Consider the following 19,812-nt stretch of genomic DNA (forward strand, 5'->3'; position numbering starts at 1 on the left):
TACACTTTACACTTTGGACGCAATGTTGCTAAAAAAGGTCACGAGGGCTGTTTTTGGCTCGCATGCAACGAAAATGCTGCAGTTAAGAAAATATTTCAAACAGCGCGCGTCGTTCAATGTTTGTCCTTTATGAAAAAGAATAAAATCGTGTTCAAAGGTTGTGTCTGCGTGCTCACGGCAAAAATAGCTAAAGTCTGAAGAAAACAGACATGTCAAAGTAATATGAAGGTATTTTTTCCGTAGCCCAAATACCTACAGTTTGATGAAAGCATTTTATGGATTCGTAAGAAAAATCAATATTGGGGAGACTTCCAAAAAACTACCACGCAAAATCTATGAGAAGCGGAATAGCCCAAACGTTTGTAAATTTGACTGTCAACTCGTACAGCTGCAATACATGCAGTTTGCGCTGGGTTGTGACTTTTTCGTTCGTTAAACTGAGGGGTTCAACATTTTCCAAACAAATCAGAAAAATTAATGATGCTACACGGGTACCTGACGGGTACAGTTCCCGAGCAGGATAGCATATAAGTTTTTCTGTTACGGCTTTGTTTTGGTACTTATATTGTACTGGTTTCGTGATACTTATTAAAGGTTCAGGTAATGCTGCACGTTACAAAGGTGCTATTTAACATCTACTAACGCCTTCATCTCCTGGCTTCTGTTTGTCATGGGCTTCGCAACAAAAATCACAAGTATTTTCGCCCAGTTGCAATTGTGGCTGATCCCATGGTTGCTGTTCCCCTGAACCAAAAATACAATACACCACCGCAGCAAGCGTGCTGCTGGCAGCAGTAATATAGAACACCACCCTCCAGTTTTCCATGGTCTGCCCATGCGGCCCCCCAGTCAATACCCCGATGGCGTAAGGTGCCACAATTCCCGGCAGCATCGCCGTCGTCGTCGACATCCCCAACAGCAGTCCAGCGTACTTCGGTGCCAGATCAATGAAGTTGGCCTTAATTCCCGCGAACGCCGCACCACTCAGTCCCACACCGACCACCAGTAAGGTCACAGCCATGTAAGCATCGCATGTACAGCCCACACCCACCAGACACGCAGCCGGCGATAACAAACCAATCATCTGCGTCACTTTACGCACATTGGTAGTTGACATGTAACCGCGCTGTCGTAGCCAGTCAGACGCGATGGAGAATATTTGGATGCAGATGGTCACCGCCAAGTATGGCAGTGCCGACAATAAGCCGTTTGATTTTAAACTAAAGTGAAGAATTTCGTGAAGATACGTCGGGAGATTAGTGAGTAGGGTGACGAAACCCCAATTGCCGCCGAAATGGGCAATGGCGGCGGCCAGAAAGGGGACGGAGGTCAATGGCTTCCACCACGGTAACGGTGACCTTTGCTCCGGCTCGCTGTTTTGTGCGTCTTTGGTTATCAGTTCCAGTTCCACGGACGAGATGTCCGGGTGTGCGAATGGTGTCTCGTAAATGTAGAGCGTCCATATGGCGAACCACAAGCACGCGGAGACGCCGAACACGTAGAAGATACTTGGCCATCCCCACAAACTGATCAAGTATCCTGAGACGGCGAACATCAGCATCTACAATTCAGTCCGTTCGGGGTTTTTCGTAATGGTAATATTTGGGGTGTAACGCAGCGCTAAATTGCATCCATGATCGGATGATCCAACATTCTCAAAGTTAAAGTCGGAAAAGAAAATTATTAATGTAACGCCAGATTTGTTGTATGTACTATAGTACATACAACAACTATAGTACATACAACAACGTTTATTTTCTTCTACAATTAAAAATGCCGGATTCGTTACCTGTGCGAAATAAGTAAACTTTCGCACAGGTAACGAATCCGGCATTTTTAATTTTAGAATGTTTTTAAGGGACGTACCATTCCGATATGCATACCGGAGAAAATAAATCCAATGAATTTCGTCCGTTCTTCCGATGGACTCCAGCTGCTGATTAAGGTCTCCATGGCCGGAAAACACACCCCCTGCAAAGAACGTTTATATTCTTCAGTCACGACTGGACTCAATTAACGACAGGCTTTATTGAACTGGACGCGATCATAACACTGCAGTTTTCTAAATATCTAATTTTTAGACGTAGAAACAATCAGTTAAATGGAATATACTGAGGCAGGAGAAATCGTTAATCTTTTTTTACTCACATTGATAATCCCTTGAAGAACCCGTACAGCGATTAGCACGCCGTAATGTGTGCGTGCCGCCCATGGTATACACAGCGTCAGAACCCCGCCAAACAGCACGCTAAATCCAAATACATGCTTCCCACCACAACGGATGGCCAACCAACCACCCAGGTAGCAGGTGAAGATGTATCCGTAAAAGAACGATCCCAATACGACACCGCGCACCGTGCCGTTCCAGTTGAATTCCCCGTTTGAGGCCTACAAACATACCGTGACCTTTGCATGAATATCACGGTCAACATATGAAACTGCCCAACTGTGGTCCGTTCTATTTGATCGCAAAAAATGGGCACTTTTGTATCAAACCCTGAAACAGACGGATCATGGCTTCTGCTTGTTCGATTGTCAAAGTTCTTGCATGGGCTTTGTTGTTAGTATTGGTATGAGTAGTACTGCATGGGCTTTAGTATTAGTATTGTCTTTGTGATCGGTAAAGTTGTTATCAAAACGTACAATGTAATAGTCACTGCTTTAGCGGATTATGACAACTTACCAAAACGCCGTGGATGAGCGGCATGGCGACAGGCAAGGGACAAGTTGTGCCATAGCTTTTTTCGGTTGATGCTGTTAACGTTTGATTCCTGATAGCGATGGATGTAGAATTGACCATAGCCACAATCGCTACACTCATGTTGACCCGCAATGCATATAAATGCAGCATTCCGAAAAATGACGCCAGGGCAAAAACGTAGCGTGTCGGTACTATACCGGCTTGCCTTGACCCTTTCCGCCAAAAGTAGATGACACGCAGTCACGCATGTATTGTATGATATATAGAATAAAGAATATTAGTGCCAATAAGGAGCAATAAAGAATATTAGCGCCAGTTAAATTAACATGCTTCTCATTAGACGCAGTCTTAGTCATAATCGTATTTTTGTAGGTACAACGTAATTCGGCAAGAAAACTGAAATTACATGAAAAGTTTAACAACAAACCCAAACGAACATATATAACATAAAAACCAGCAATACTAGTACAATATATAAAATAAAACTAAACATACCTTTTTTAGGTGCTTCAGCGATGCGTATGCTTTTAGCCAGATCCATCATGTAATTTTTTTAAATCAGGTCGCTAAAGAAAACAGTCTGTTTCGCTCTTTTAATTAAAAGCGTTTAAAATATTACTTTATGGTCATTGCTGTTAGCAGCGACGGTTATTCGCTTTAGAGATGAAGAATATCTCTCCTTGCCATATGCTCTTTGTAATAATTGTATTACATCGGGACAAATCGAGAACAAGTGAAACATTCTAAACAAGCCTTGTTTATGGTAGTCCTGGAGAAAGAAAGACGCTACAAAGAAATCGGCGTTTTTCTTTGTGTTTGCTGTTTTGATTGCTTGATTCACGTGAAATCCCACGGTCCGCTATATATGTAGAGAGGCGGGTAGCATTGTAGTTCGACGATTGGCCGGCGCTGCTTCCGCACATACGTATTTCTAATACTGTGACGTTATTACGAGTAATTAATTATGAGCACGAAGAGGTGCGAATTTCGAGCGCAAATTGTACCCTAACGCCTTCCGATCTTTGCTGATCGGATAGTCTCTGGGAGTTATCAATCTCAAACAGCCTGGTAAAATGTCCTTATTAGCGTTTACTACTACTAAAAAATTAAAGAAATACCAGTGGGACTAACATAATATTTTATGACACCGCTTTGTAATTGAAATTAATTTTGCAGTCGCAACATTGTTTACTGGGAGCCTTATCGTATTTATGCTATTACATACGAAATTAATAATAGATCGACCCAAGAAGTCTCACCTTTATAAAAGTTAAGACTAGAAGACAATCCCATCGCCAGAAAAAATTTGTTTTCCCTGGTGAAGTGCTTAAAATCGTTGCAGAGTGTCTTTTAAAATCGCTGAGATAACCTTGAGAAAAATCTAGTAGATGTGCTTTCGGCAGATTTCTCCTGAATCGTACGACCGATGAAATTGAAGCTTCCTTAGTATGACCTCCCAGCACTTTCAACATTTCCACAGCAAAGGAAAAAACAACATTAATACCGATTCTCTTAAGAATCGGTAATTATTTCGTTTCTCGTTTCCGGCAAATCGTAATAGTTGTTAAGCTATCTACTGGATAGTGGCTACTGTATGCATTACTGCAGTACAAATCTGACCGATGACCAATGCAGAACGCAAGAAACGTATTACCTACTTACAGGTTACCTATGCAGTATACAAATACAAACCGTTACTTAAGCAAATACAAACCGCTACACGGCCAGCGTGACCTTTTGGTAATACAGATAGCAATCGATTTTAGAAATTTGTTGGTACAAATCGCCATTGTGAGAGCACTAGCAAGAGGTACAGCGAACAAGATATCTCTGATTTCGCATCACTGATACCGTAGTTTACTTGAAAACTCTTCTCTGTTCCGTCCACCCGTACCGGCACAGAAATGGAAACAATAATGCGTGGTTCCTGTAAACATGCTCGAGATCATAAAAGAGGTAATAAAACGTTTGTGAAATGCTTATATACTGAAGGAGACTATAATACACTCTTCACGAACGCGCACATCGAATACTCTCCGACCATTTAACACGACTTAAATTTTAGTATAATTATGATTATAAGCAAAATGATCACAGATTGTCTCGGTCCAGGCTCCCGACAATGGCCGATCGAATATCTTTTGGTTTAATGACCTTCCAGTTCCCGGCAGAGTGTGTGTGCAACAACAGTTGATTGTCTCGTTTTGTTAAGAAACCCGACATCTGACAACATATAGATAGGATAATCCACAGAGAAATGCCGCTGTGAGCAACAGCCAATGGCACATGGCGATCTGCGCTGAACTTCCATTGGGCGATTTCTTCTTTGGACTGCCTTTGGCATTGACCGCCAGATTGTCCTCGTCCATTTGTTGTCCGTCATATAATACTGAATTAAAATCTGCCAATGTTACACGATATTAACAACGTTAACGTAACTTATTATAATAGCACATCTCAGCCTTAAACGTTCACAGTCACTACGCTTAATTCACTCAGAGTCAACAAAACAAGGCATTTGTCGATACTCTTACCGGCATCATATTTTGGCGATTCCTTTTCTGCAACGACAGAATGATTTTTTTTAAAAAACTTATTTTCGAAATTATAGTATAATCCGAAGATATTTGATTTATCGTGCAATGCCATGCAGATGCAGCATGAATAACTTATTACGCACCATGTAACTTGATGACCTCTTCCTTCTTCCCGTTGTGATTATCCGCCGAGCATGTGTAGGTATGTTTATAGTCGTTCTCGTCCACCTTTTTGATGGTGAGGATGAACTTTTTGCGGTAGGGCGGCGAGCCATTGCTAATTTCGGTGCGGATATCGAATTTGTCGCTGTTAGAGAGAACATTGCTGTCCTGGAACCACAGCATCGCCGCCGGAGGATATGCTTCTACTTCGCACTACACAAGCATACATAAAACAGTAAACGTCAGTAGTAGCGGAATAATATAGGTACCCTACAAAGTAGTTTAAATCTGGAGTATGACCTTTAGTTCTATGGAATCGCCCTTCCAGGCACCCATGTACTTCGGTTCCACCCAAAGCTTTGGCGTGACTGTAAGCGAAATTTTGCATTCAGTACGAGTCTGTAGACATAAATATGTACAGTACATTATTTTAAAGGTTATCCATGCGCTTACATTCAACATTGACGCTGATGCGTTGGCTGACCGCCGGCGGCACTCCGTTGGATGCCATACAGAGGTAAGTACCCATTTCTACAACGCCAACACAAAGTGAAGTGTCTGCTGTTAATAAGTAATTTCTGGGTGTAATTCTTCACTTTACGACCTGGAGCAATGCCGATCGATCGGACGAATGGATGAGGTTAAAAATAAGCGAGAAAATTAACGCCAGTAACTGTACCTGTTCGTTTTATTTTGGGGATATGCAGAACCGAGCCTTTGTATGTCCGCACTGAAAAACAGTTTATTGTAGCCATGTATGCGAGACAACACAAGGGAGTAATCAATTTTCTATAAAGTAGTACACCAGTATTAGTTACAACAAATAGCCCAAAAATTGAAGGCCCGGTTAAAATTCACCTCGATCATGACCGCGGGTGCGAATCAGTTCGCCGTCTTCGCGCTGCCACGTGATGGTGGGCGACGGATGACCGGTGGCCTTGCACTTTAGAATGACGTCATGCTCTTCATGGGCCATGACGGTGTCGGTAGTATCAGCGGCGATTATTACCGGGGGTACTGCAACAGTTATCAATATTCTTCAAATTTTTGATTTGGGCAAATATGATTTGCACTGCACGGAAACGATATATGCAGTTTAATAGACTTTAACATTACAGTTTTGTTGGTTCATTCTTGAATTTGACTCTCTAAGTGTGTTGCGAAGCTGTCACTTGAATGAAAACCAAGTAAACATTTTTCTGTTTTTGTTTACATAAATTGTTTCAAGGCGCAAACTGTGACTCGCAAAAGACACTGATCCAAAAGCCGTGCAGACAATATTCATGTGCGTTATCGGTTTTTTAACAGTTTTTACTATGATTAAGCGTATGCAAAATGTTTTATTTTGTTCTAATGAATTATAAAACAAAACTTCCAAAAAATCAAAGGTGACAAACTGGAAAAGATTACGTAAATAGATCGAGAGAAAATGAAACGGAGTGGAAAAATGTGAAGAGAAGCGATAGATATACAGATGTATGAGAGGAGACCGATTGGACGGCCATTAGTGGCGGCGTTCAAAAACAAATTATTGTTCCTCGAGGATGAGAGTGCGCAGTATGTTACACTCGTATATATGACGTACCACGAACATCCAAGGCAGCTTTCATTTGAGCAAAGGGCTTAGTGTTGATGCGGCAGGCATAGACTCCGCTGTCTTCCGGTTGGACGTTTTTAATATGGAGAGTAAATTCCAGCCGGTCGTGCTGGTGTACGCTGATACGGGGATTATCTTGAACGATCTGCTTCTCAATTGCTAAAATTGTTTGCGTATCCAGTCTAATCCACACTAACTGCAAGCGAAACAAAAAACACGCTACTCTTACAGTATCATTTTATACATAATATGTACACGATCGGTCCTTTTTTACTCTGAGCGGCAACTAACCAGTCTCCACTTGATAAGTCGTCACCGACCCATCAATTAGTCGTGCCGCATGAGTATGTACCAGGAAAACCGATGAAATAAGTATCTACCAACGGTTTTCCATTTACTTGGACAGAAAATATCAGAAACTCTGCCGCAGTTATTAAGCAAACTGAATCAGCCTGCACGGCATAAAAGTTAAATGAAAAATATATACGAATGTACAAGCGTTATCCTGGGAAGAATACTATTGGTAAATAGTCATTATTGCAAACATTAAATCAAATTTATATAAAGTTTAGTGCATGTGTAAACAGAATTTCAAAAACTAATTATCGGTTGCATGCAATTCGCACTGCGCTAACGAAAAGCCGAGAGTAAGTAAATAGAGACCAACCGGAAGTGTGAAGCGCTTACCTGCAGCTTATTCTGGCTGTTATGGTCTTTGTGTATTCTGCCGACTTTGCAGAAGAACTGAGCATCTTGTCCCTGCTGAATTGTCAGGTTTTTCATATGGGGCATGGCGAATTCCAGTTCCCTCTGTTTGTTCAGCACTTTACCTTTCCCGTTTTTCTTCCCTGCCACAAGACGAACGCACAGTCAATTCACCATCTCTGATCATTTATACTTGTACTGATTGTGAGTGACACTTATACTGAATTAACGTTCGAGCTAGTTACAAAATATTAACAAAACACGAACCCGCTTAAATTTCAATATGATATTTTTGTAAATTTTGGACGTACACATGCGGAGAAGCATAATGAAGAATATTCTTCAGTATTCTTCATTGCGGTAGAAGTATCCAGTAAAACAGAGAGTAAGATGGAAAAGCTTTTATATAGTATTATTTTGTTTGTGTACAAGGAGAACGGTTTAAGTAGCACCTTATCTTTTAACTAAAGAGAGGATAAAGAGCTTGGTTCTTTTTTCGTCTTGGATCAAACTTTTATTGATTATGAAGTAGGTATTGCGATTTTTTGTTATATGGGCGGCTACTGCTGATTAAAGTTTATGTAATATGAGAATTGTTCTCATGCATACGTCGTGACCGCGGAAGGTAGAGGGAGCGCGCGCGCCATTTGAAAATGGTCTAAAATTTGAGCACCAGGGAGCGCAAAAGTGGCTCAAAAAAGCGAATGCTTCTTACGGAAAACTTCTTTGCAAGTTTCTATGAAATTCTGCTCTACAAACAGGGCTCCCCAGCGAGCCCAGCTAGCATGCGTACGAAAAATAAGCTGGGAATAATGAACGACCATAACAATTGAAAGATACAGTATACATATCAGCATTCTCTTACCGCAGGAATGCAAAAAAACAGTCATAAATTCATACCACTTCGAAAACTTGTTTATGATGGACTGCATACAATTAATTAATTTCTTACCGGCCGGAGTGTCATTTATCTGTTTACAGTCAGTCCATGATTGGCTGACTTTTTTTCAACCCTGACCTTGATAAGAAGTTTGACTACAGGCAAATGCCGGCGAGCGTGTCTCGCCTGACACGCCAAACGGGAAAAAACTGACTATTTAGGTGATTTGCCAGTATCTACATGTGCACAACTGCCGGTGTAGATCTGATTACCGCATGTTTACACATGTCCCTGCCAAAATATTACATCATAACGGCCGCGACGCTGCCCAGTTGACAGAACATTCTCCCTTTTCTTTTTTATCGGCATATGAAATATTTATGCTACACCTTCACATATAGGTGGTTAACACGGTGTGAAACGCCGGCTGTTGAGTGCTGACGATGCCGGGCTTGTGTATACATGTGTGGAGATGTTAGTGTTTAAAAAGCCACTTTAGGCCAGGTTAACCTCTGTACCGGCACAGGAAATGAAAGTGGCTATTGTTCCCATAGAGGATGCCGTTAGTGCCACTTTGATTTGCCGGCCGCAATCACATTTTCACAACCCAGTTCACACTCACACAGGTTCCCTCTTCCCATACAACAAATACTGCATCCAGTTAAATCGCCGGGCACCTGTTTTCAACCAACGCATTAAGCAAAAAATCACCGTGGACCGGGTAAAAAAACACACATAGAATGGCCATTAAACGCAGGTGTGATTCATTGATCTTCTTTTCACAAATTTTCCAACCGACCTATTTTCAAACTATGCAAACAAGGGCACATTAATTCTTGTTTCTTCTGAATATTGTTTTTACAAACTCAACGTTATTTAAGGCCATTTACATTTAAAATAACTCTTTTTTTGTGTAACACAAAAACCTTTATAAGCTTATATATACTAATTATTATTTTGGCTTTTTTGTGCTGTATTTTCTCTCTAGGATTGATATATTTTTTAAAATTATAGTTGCTCGGATAAATGGCTAGAACAATTGGAAATCGCTTTCCACATTTAAATTTTAACTAGTAGACCCCGCGCAAACTGCGCGGAATAAATTAACGATAAATTGTTATTTACGGAAACTACAAAGGACAAACCCATGACTACAAAATACAAATTTAGTTTAATTGAGCGGAGCGTATAATAATAATAATATAGTTTCACTGGCAGAGACAGACAGTATTTGCCATATACCGTAGCTATTTGGTTGACTACTTATCATAACTTATGTGGTAAGTTTATTGTTTATTTTGGCCATAGTTCACTGACATATAAAATGTATTACAGTTTACTTATTAAATGTTTAAGGCCGCTTTGAGAAAGCATTGTCGCGTTCCGCTGACTTCAGATTTAACTTTAAATTAGACCCGAAAAATTTGACAATTTCGAGGAATACATGTATGCCTTTTTTTGCAGTTATAAAACAAAGTTTTTAAGCCTTTTCCAAATCAATCAGCAGCATATGCTGGTCAGTTGTCAAGAACTACAAATAAGAAAGACTCCATAATTACCGGAATTTTTATAGCCGTATTACAGTACTTCTATTGGTTCAGATACCATTCTGAGCTTTGTTAAATTTTAGCCAGTGCGTTGTGACCGACAAAACTATCCAGTGATACGACGGTACGACCACCGATGTTAACCTTTAGACCACTTAGAATAAAAATACTTTCCGGTGTCCAGTTTCCTCCTTCTGTTTACACACAAAACAATTTAACTTAATGAAGACTTCAAAATTTCGTTGTTTTCTTTGGTGAATCAATAATTAACGTCGACAACTTTAGCGCAGTGTCTTGGTTGCGACCCCCGCTGCAGGTAGGCGTCGCCTGTGCCTCCGCTTTCCGTTACGTACTTATAAAATTTTCCCGTGTTTTTTAGTTTTGACCTTTGATGGGAGATGATCTGACGGATTGCTTTATAGCTGGCGGAAAAAATAGATTAGAAAGCGGATAAGTTCGAGTTTTGAATCTTCTGTTTGTTTTAAATTTTTTAATGCTAAAAATGCGTTTTTTGTTTTAATAAAACCGTTTTTCTACGTTCCTAGGCCCGGCGGGACTGGGACTCGTTGTTTTGCCCAATGGTGTGGACTCATCATTTCCAGTCGAACACCAAAATTCTCGAAATCGACTTTCAGTCTCTCACAAAATAATATGTTTATTGGCCATTTCCAAAAGAATGTTTATTGGCACGTCAGCACGATATTATCAAAGCCAACCGCCCTGTGGAAGCAGTTTCAATATTAAATCTAATCAACCCGTTGCGAAAGGCAACTACGAGGGTTACTCGGAAAGTAATGATAACTATCGCACGATTTTTTATTGCATCAGCGCTTTCCTCGTATTTTCTCAAAACAATGTCCCTTAATCTCTATACAACGCAAACAGCTAAACAGCCACTCATCAAACGTTTTCGAAAAGAAATTAGGCGGTATCTTAGAGATCGGTGTACTGATATTTTCTTCCAGTTATTCATAATTTCAAACTTTTTGCCCCGCAACAATTTTTTCAAGCCAGGAAATATTTGGAACAGATAAAGGACTAAGGTAAACTAAGAAAAATAATGTGGAACGATAATTTTACTCCAGGCCGAGAAAAAAAATAAATCAGGGACGGGGTGCTTATCTGTGGATTTTCGCGATATTGCACCACACGGATGATACCGTGCCAGAAACCATTTTCTTCTGCGTTATCAGTAAGCAGCTGCAGCACACTCTCGACACCTTTCCTTCCATAATGATTAGACCCTCTGCTATTGCTTCGGGGTCGGAAAAGGATCCTTCTCGATCAGGGTTTTGACTATGATTACTTTTCGAAAGTGGAAACTCAAAAAAATATTCCAAAATTTGAGCACCGTTGTCAAAACGGAGTGCTCGGTGGGAGTTCGCTGGAACCAACTGGCAACATCAGCAAAGAATGGTCCTTATTAAGGCGACAGAACAGGCAATACAGCATGAAAAATTCTACACTTCTCTCTGCAAATCAATTTTTCAAAATAATATCATGAAAACTGGCCAGTAATTAAGGCAACGCTTTCAGTGATCAGTGAAAAATCAGCGCTACCCAGCCATGTTCAGAGCCTTGCTAGCCGCCAACCTTAGGCGGTATGGCCACGGCCATTGCCCTATGATCTAGTTATGAATGCTACAGTTTTTAAAAAATCAGTGCATAATTTTATGATTATTAACTGATACTGATTATCATTACTTTCCGAGTAACCCTCGTACTTTATCTTTGAAATTTGAGTCGATCCCACTTTCCAGAAGATTTCGCATCGCATGTTCAGTTTTTAAGAAACATCACTTTCAAAGCCTACATTTTTTGAAAACTAACTCTTAATAAAAATTTTATGGACTAAAGGTAATCGGATACCTAATGGACACCAAAGTTCCATCAAGTGTAGATGAATGCTTTTCCTGTGCTGTTCATGACGGTGGTGGCGTGGGTGGGTTTGCAGTGGTGGGTTCTCCACTTTTCCCATAAACTTTGTATGTTAAGATCTTTTAAGATTTTCTCTGAAACTTCGCACACTTTCAAAAAACTGACTGGTTTCTGCAAATCTGCAAACTAACGGCTATTAAATGACATATAGACATCACAGTTTGGTTCAGTGGCTCGCTCAAAAAAGGGAGACAGAAATGGAATTCGCTAAGGCTTATTTTATTAATATATAGGATTTCAGATTGATTTGCTTTTTATATTTTTTCTAAGTACACTAAATTTGTTTAAACGTAACCATTTGTACAAAAGTTCTTATTCGCATAAAACAACGTTTTTGTGGTAAATGCCCAAATTTGTCTTTTATCATTTGGCGCGTTGAGGATTAACCGAGATTTAATGTTTTCACCCCCGAAAAAGGAGAATCCTTTGACCAAACAGTTTGTGGTTGAACAGACACTTTGAAGAAAGGTTAAAGAAACCGCGCGCGAAAAGATGCCGAAAATACGTATCAACTCAACAATGCAAGAAAGGGTAGCGCGCATTAATGATTACTCAAGGCAGCCGAGCGCGTTAGCCGTCAAGTCAACACATCTATTCAGGCCTCTTAACTGTTTACAGGGCACTGAAAAGCGCGGGAGCACTCGCGGCGAGGAAAAGAGATGGGAAAGATAGATAAAAATTAAAGAGTGTTTCTTCTTTAGCAGACCGGCCACAATTCCGGGAAGACCGGCTTCCGGTAGCCGGCGCGTAAAACATACATAAAAGCTGGCGGAAATATTATGTGTAAGATGAAACTGATATTATATTATTGTAGTGCTGGAGCACGGGATCCCCTTACCGCTTCCCATCCAGTCAACACGGTAATTGGCCTTTATCACCCGGTTGACGATGGCCGACGCCAGGAACCCAAACGGACGCGTGCGGGCCAATTATCAAATTACCGCGCGCGCGCATCTCGGTGTATCAGGTCGGTATGCACGGTTACCTGAGCTGGGCTGCGGTGTGTGTTTATGCCTTTATGGACAGAGTAAGTCAGCGACAGGCTGCGGATAGTCGCACACGCTAATTTCGCCGTTTCCGTATCGGGACACGGGCATGCCGGCTAATTATAGTTCATTTCACCCGATGGGGCGGAAAAATTTGTTTTTCTACCGGTTGACGTATTCAGAAACGATTTTCTGGCTGGTTGCATGCAAAATTAATTAAATAACAACCGGCAATTTTAGCCCGATATACGAGTGCTAGTATGTGCTTGTTATAACATGACCGCGTTACCTAACAAAGTAAACGAAACAAAAATTTTCAAGAAAACCTAAACAAAAAGAAATCCCGAAATATAGCAAACAACAGAAGGCAGTTTTATTGCAGAAAAATACATGACAAATTAATTATTTTGGGGTGATATCTGACACAAATCCATGCAACTAAGTGATGTCATAACTTACTCCTCTCAGTTAAAAAAATATTTTATTACAACATTTGATTTGCAAGGATTGTAAAATTGCGAAGGAATTCCTTGCTGTGTCATACTTCCCGGTTAATATAAACACGATAATTGACGAAATACACAAGACTATAATTAAATAATCCGGTATATACCGGTCTGATTATTTCGCTCCAGTTACAGTGGGCAAACGCTGTGGGCTATGCAAAACGATGCCGCTAATTTGGTGGCCACAGCGCACATGTAGAACTACACACCAGCAATACTGCGTCGGTTGTGTTGCCGGCTGCAGTGTACAGTGTATGTATTCGAGTACGTACGAGTATTATCAACATTAGCCGGTGTAAGCGGAAGGGGACACGCGGCTCGCCGGTCCCCGGGGGCCGCTTGGAAATCAAGACTAATACATCTTTCACCAGACGCCACTCCGGGCTTAAAACCGGGAGCGCCGGTGGTCCGGTATACACGAAATAGGAAGAAGGGATCTTATTCCCGTTATTTTTGCTGCACAAGCCGCGGACGGCCATGGCCCGATCCGTTCACCCGGCAGCAGCGGCCACGCTAGAATAAGCAAATGCCACCCACCTTCGGAGTGTGTTCGAATGGGATATATCGGCATCGCTAACAAATGTAATCAATGCAAAAATATTTGAGTGAAACTCTTTTTACTCATTCAGATATTTTACGGTGCTCATATTGCGGTGTATTTGTTTCGTGTTTTATAACACGTAAGAAATTCTGAGTGGCTTCCATTTTTGCGTGCTTCCTTGTTCGAATCTTACCCTGAAGAACAGCTTATTAATTTTCTTAATACATGCAAAACATGCGAACGGGCTTTTATCAGTTTGTTACTTATACAATTTTATTTATTCTCGAAATTTATTCTGTCTGTAAACATGCATCACAACGATGGGGATCACTGTTTTACATTGCGCAGCAAGTACCATATACGTAGTTGATTAATTTATTATTCGATCCGATTTCCAGCCCTCCAAAAATATAACTGAAATCTTAAAGAAGTAGAAGTAAAATCTTAAAATCTTAAAAGTAAAATCTTAAAGAAGTAGAAGCTTTTTATTTGCAAAAACAATCGTGAACTTGTGACAATCATGAATCTGCGGCGGCAATTATATCAGTAAACTATACGAAGACATTTTGTACGACCCACGAGTAGCACTGTAATTGGCATAACGTCAACAAAACGCTTTCCATGTCAGCAATATGGTGCTTGTGCGTGACAAAGTTAAGCAACAGTAGTGTAGTGACTCTTGAAGATTGTCGAATGCCGCCGGGGAAAAAATCAACAAAATCAATACACTTCAACAATTAGAGGCAGCAGTGCTTGGCGCTTTCCTCCACCGGCATTCGCGAATTCTGGCGCCTCCAACAATATCGCAGTGAGCAAAAGGAAGAAAATTAATATTTCGAACATGCCCAATTTACAACTGCGCAAATGGACCATTTACCAAACAGGAAATTGTCGCCTTAAAAATCTCTGCGAGATAACCGTCCAACACCAGCCGCCGCCTGCTGTGAACCGTCAGCATTCCGGTAAAATCGTCTACCGGCGAAAATACCTTTGCGCAACAGTGCAAAAAATTGGCAGAAAGGACAATTTTCAAACAATCGTTTTAATCAAATACTTCTATACGTGACCTTTAATGTCAAGCATGCAGACTGCAAAACAATAGCTTAAGAATGTCAGATACAATATATCAAAATTTCGAAGGCTGAATTACTGTTTTTCTGCTTAAATAATTTTGTTTTAAAAGCTATCTTAATTCTAAGTAACAGTAAGTACAATCCGATGGGAAATTAAATGCAGTTATAGCAGATCTCTCTTATAAAACTTTTATTGATAAAGAGACGAGTTTTCTAACGCCAATCAGCCTAATGCGAGAGCGGTTTTTTCGGTTTTTTTGTAGAGTAAGTGTTTAAATACCAAAATGACATTTTTTATATGTTTATTGAAAGATGTTCATCTATAATTAGCGTACCAGTACTCGTCTTTCGCACCACTGTCGTACAGTTTTAGCGTAATGGCCAACATCTACTCACATCTGCGCGGCACAGGGCATTTGTAAGGACGATGCCCAGAATCCAGATGCATGTTAATGTAGCAACGGAGCCGGAACGCTGCACGCATAATCATGCAGTCACCAGGGACAATTTAGCTTTAATAGAAGATTATGCCATCCTCCAAATAATACATCACGTACACTATGCATTAACCGTCCCGTAACGACTAAATCTTCATGCAAAATGACCGGTTTATATAACGTAATTATCGTCTTTATATATCAATGCAAACCAAACCAATGATTTTGGGGTTTGCTGTTTACAGTCATTGCGATAAGGTCAATCGCTCGCCATCATATTAGCCAATAGATTTCTGCTTATATCAATTGTATGCTATTTCTGGAAGCGAATATCGATGTAGCGATCCAACGACCCGTTAATTATCACTGCAAAAACTTAGTTTTATAACTAGTTAGCAGTACCACGGGCAGTACTTTTGTATCGCTTGCTATAATTTAATTAGAAGACAAACTTAACTACATATTTTTTCATGATTTTACTGAAGAAATCTTTTGCCATCCCGAAGATCAATTAACTGAACCCGGCATTTGGATTATATTATGTGATCCTTTCCGTAAGTTGTTACGTGGTTTGCATTAATAGGCGGTGCATTTCGTTGCAAAATCTTTGATTCTTACCGGTAGTCATTGTCAGCAAGACGATAAACGATACACACTGAAACAGTCTCCTTATCCACATGATCCACATTTTCCAGTTCCCTCAGGAAATAACAAAAAACCCAATCCCTTACACCATGAACGGCGCTAGTGACCCGCTTTTCGCGGTGGTATAATCTTTAATTGGCAAAATAATCAAAAACCGGCTAACATGCCCGACCACTCGTCAGTGCGCTGATGCGCAGCAGCGTCAACGGGCACAGACCAAGAAACGGGGTGAAAAGTGCCCGGCGATTGGTTCCGGAAGACCGCCGACCTGTTCCCGGCAGTTCTCAATGAGTGACCTAATCGGAGTGCCAAGATGCGGTACGGTAAAGCGGATTGTCAAGTTGGCGAGGAAGTCATTAGAGATCCGATGCAGGCGCATTGTAGCCTCCACACACCAGCAGAGAGAAAGTCAGAGACGCGCGCTCGCAGACAAAGAGAAATCTTTGAGCAAAACAAGGCGAAGGCTAATAGCCGCTGCTGCGATGCGGATGTATATAATATATCTGTACAAGTACGGGCGTATATATGAGACTGTATTTGCGTAAACACTGGCGCTGGGGATCGTGTTGCAGGCACCGCGAGTGATATCCTCTGGATCTATCCCGAGTGAGTGAGTATGCGCATTGTGTGAGGTGGGCGGGGCCCGCGGGATGGCTGCCTCCAGAGCAATTACGCCGGGCGCGCTGGCACTGTGCGCTGCCGCGTAACCCCAACTGCCGACCTCCTTCGTGATTGCGGCTGGCCTCCTCCGCGCGCGCACTGACAACAAAGCCACAGCCATTAATCCCCCTTGTCGTTGTGTCTTTGCGTGCTGGTCATGTTTTCTGCATGGTACAAAGAAAATGATTTATGGTTTCTCGAGACAATTAGTAACCTTCGGCTGGATCGTTAGCGAAAAGAAAGAACTTGCATCCAATTAATTAAACGGGCATTTTTGGTCAACCGTAATATATAAATTTTTATATTGGTGTTTCCTAGTTTTCGTCGGTATTTTTTCCACAATGCACAGAATATTCGGATGCAGATGCTCTTCTAACTTGTTAATATAGATCTGTTAAAGTTATATTGAAAAAAACATTGTTTGTATATCAAGCCTGAATAAAATAAATCTTTTAACGACTTTTAAATTCAGATTTTTCTAAAAGATGTTGTATTGTTAGAAACTTACTTTTTGTATGCTGCAGTCTGAACTACTTATACACTCGTACTACTCGTACAGATACACATAAATGCGGTCCAGTCGAGGCGCAAATAGTTTCTTGGGAACGGCACCGCGAATCTCATGGTGGCTCATAGTCATCGCAATTGGCTTAACATAGACTCCGGCGGCCCGAATTGCTGGACTTTGATCCGCGTAACCGCCAGTGTGCCGCGGTGTCCGGCCAATCCATCGCCTCCCCACCGAACGGAAGTCAGCCCACGCCGGGGATCCGTCCAGCTGACAGCCTAAGCGCGAAGGGGCGGGACGTGTTGGATGGCGTGCGGCGCTGCTGACCCGGTAAAGTATGATGTATGAGAGGAACACACGGAGACACCAGCGGCACACACACGGACTGGACTATATATATCCACTTGTCACAGCCGGAATATATGACGGCGTCCGGGGAATCGGGCGGCAGTCAGGAGATCCTCACTCACTTGTCACAATTGCCAGTGTTCACCCGACATCCTCTACAGTCTACACACTGCCTGGAATTGGTCGAACTGGTGTGTTTTAATTGCCCGTATATGTGCGCTGCCATAGCCGGTTTAATTTCCATATATGCTGCATATACTGTGGCGGATGTGGGTCAGTGGTTCCGTTGATTTCGCTTCGACGGTCGCACAGCTCCGCGGTCCCACTCAATTTCGGGCATTATTCGCCGGTTAGGGAAATTAGAGCGGGGATTAAGGTTTTAATTAAAGTGCAGATGCCTTCGCATGTAAATGATGCTGTAAAGTGACACATTAAATGCGCTTAACAGCGCTAAGCGGCACATTTCCAAACATTGAATTAAACTGGAATCAGCGACCATTACGCTTCGACAACTAATCCAGTTACTAAAATACTCCTGCTACTTCAATAAATAAATAATTCACATTTAAAGTCTTGTAATACGTAATTCAATGTCTTGAATGCGTTCCTATTAATCCAAAATACGTCTACTGTTATATTATATAAATTGATCAATAAAAGGGAACAATCCATGGGTATATTTTTGATTTGTGTTTTATTTACGTAATTACTTTTGGAGAGAATGCTATGGCACCACAATGAACTAAAAATCGTCCTAGCAGTGTGTGACGGAGAAGTCGTAAGCGGACAAGTGTGCACAAGGGATAGCGATGACGGGCGTGGATATCCGCTGTAAAACTGATTTATCACTATCAATTTCACATTGCGCCAGATCGGAAATGACGATTTCATATCCATTTATCCCCTTATAAAACTGTCAAGCCACACTACTACTTCACCGGTATTCTTTCACTTGCACTTTCTCCTTATTCAGGCGCTTGCCGACACGATGGCGCATGTTTTGCATGTCAAAGATTACATAATTATATTCATGTGCAACGGCACAGTGGTTGAAGGTTTCAAAACTAGTATCTGCCAATTGCAACATATTATGTTGGTGAAAAGTTTAGCTTGATCGCTTCTCTTAATGAGACTTTTGGTACACCTTATTGCATTTAAATGTCTCAGGATTTTCTGGCAGCCATAATTCCCCAACCGGATGTTGAGCACAAAAACGGCTTTTGCGTCATTGTGTACATATAAATATTTGTACAAATCACTTGGTTGCACATTGCCATAAGGGAATGTAAAAAAAGTGTTTTTGAGTGCGCGAAAGCAAAACTTTTCGTTGATATACACGGATTTGGTGCCACTTCCTTTAACTTATACTTTACCAGACGTTTTTAGAATTAATGTTGGGGCTAGCCTAAACGTTGTTTCGACTGCATAGCAATACAATAGTTTAGATGCCAAGCAAGGTTTAAAAACCTCGTTCACAAAAGATGTGTACATTTGGTACATTTGTATCGATATCGATACGAGTGCTTTCCTAAATGTTCTAAAGTAGAGCAAACGTTCTTCTTTGGAAGCGCTAACAGCTGGAGAGGAGATAAGCGCAGCGTGCCGGACCGAGAAGAGAGCCAGAACCGGAAGCGGCGCGCCTGGCACTGCCGCTTGGGTTATCTATCGGCAACAGTCGTCGTTTACACAACAAACACCATCTACGATGCTTAAGCGGCTCTTGTGGATTAGACGTAAGCGAAACCCAATTGTCCGCCTTTTCTCCGCGCCATTACGTACTTAGATCGATTTTGTAGTGATATGTGCTCACTGCTCATCATCGATTTAACTTACTGACTCACTCAGAATTCTTAGCATGGTGTCTGACAGTTTTATGAGATGCTCACAAAAACCTATTGGAATCCGAGACGTCATGAAGGCGGAATCGTCTGTAACTGAAGCGTCCTAGAGGTGCGCAGGCACTTAGCATACAATTTTATCTGCAGTAGAATCGTGACCTTTAGTGATAAGAAAGTCTTGCTGCCAACCAAATGGATATCTG

General features: G+C 41.3%; 2 protein-coding genes across 3 annotated transcripts; both read right to left on the reverse strand.

Annotated features, from left to right (window-relative positions):
- Positions 1-63: 63 nt before the first annotated feature.
- Positions 64-3,370, reverse strand: LOC129589169 (putative inorganic phosphate cotransporter). Its single transcript, XM_055483735.1, has 5 exons — positions 3,197-3,370; positions 2,684-2,913; positions 2,149-2,388; positions 1,867-1,971; positions 64-1,561 (listed from the first exon to the last, which is right to left on the reverse strand). The coding sequence occupies exons 1-5, from the start codon at positions 3,243-3,245 to the stop codon at positions 629-631; spliced, it is 1,557 nt and encodes a 518-aa protein (XP_055339710.1). The 5' UTR covers positions 3,246-3,370; the 3' UTR covers positions 64-628.
- A 1,181-nt stretch (positions 3,371-4,551) lies between these two features.
- Positions 4,552-18,275, reverse strand: LOC129589170 (lachesin-like). 2 transcript variants are annotated; one of them, XM_055483737.1, is made up of 10 exons: positions 16,229-18,275; positions 7,685-7,845; positions 6,986-7,193; positions 6,259-6,417; positions 6,080-6,130; positions 5,854-5,931; positions 5,701-5,768; positions 5,382-5,613; positions 5,236-5,262; positions 4,552-5,090 (listed from the first exon to the last, which is right to left on the reverse strand). In XM_055483737.1, exons 1-10 carry the CDS (start codon positions 16,296-16,298, stop codon positions 4,909-4,911), a joined length of 1,236 nt encoding a protein of 411 aa, XP_055339712.1. In that variant the 5' UTR covers positions 16,299-18,275; the 3' UTR covers positions 4,552-4,908. The 2 variants fall into 2 exon arrangements, with proteins under 2 accessions (XP_055339712.1, XP_055339711.1); XM_055483736.1 differs by having other exon boundaries at positions 4,552-5,102.
- Between the last annotated feature and the right edge of the window lie 1,537 nt (positions 18,276-19,812).

This window comes from Paramacrobiotus metropolitanus, unplaced genomic scaffold (genome assembly GCF_019649055.1).
Source record: "Paramacrobiotus metropolitanus isolate TYO unplaced genomic scaffold, Prichtersi_v1.0 Parri_scaffold0000033, whole genome shotgun sequence".
NCBI lineage: Eukaryota > Metazoa > Tardigrada > Eutardigrada > Parachela > Macrobiotidae > Paramacrobiotus > Paramacrobiotus metropolitanus.

Bases quoted from the DNA above. Each gene is read 5' to 3' on its own strand.
- LOC129589169 (XM_055483735.1), bottom strand. From the start codon at position 3,245: ATGATGGATCTGGCTAAAAGCATACGCATCGCTGAAGCACCTAAAAAA. The intron at 2,389-2,683 runs GTAAGTTGTCAT...GTATGTTTGTAG, and splicing joins CGCTCATCCACGGCGTTTTG to GCCTCAAACGGGGAATTCAA. The intron at 1,972-2,148 runs GTGAGTAAAAAA...CGTTCTTTGCAG, and splicing joins TTCTTCAAGGGATTATCAAT to GGGGTGTGTTTTCCGGCCAT.
- LOC129589170 (XM_055483736.1), bottom strand. From the start codon at position 16,298: ATGTGGATCATGTGGATAAGGAGACTGTTTCAGTGTGTATCGTTTATC. The intron at 7,846-16,228 runs GTAAGAATCAAA...GTCTTGTGGCAG, and splicing joins CTTGCTGACAATGACTACCG to GGAAGAAAAACGGGAAAGGT. The intron at 5,932-6,079 runs GTACAGTTACTG...TTGGCGTTGTAG, and splicing joins CCCCAAAATAAAACGAACAG to AAATGGGTACTTACCTCTGT.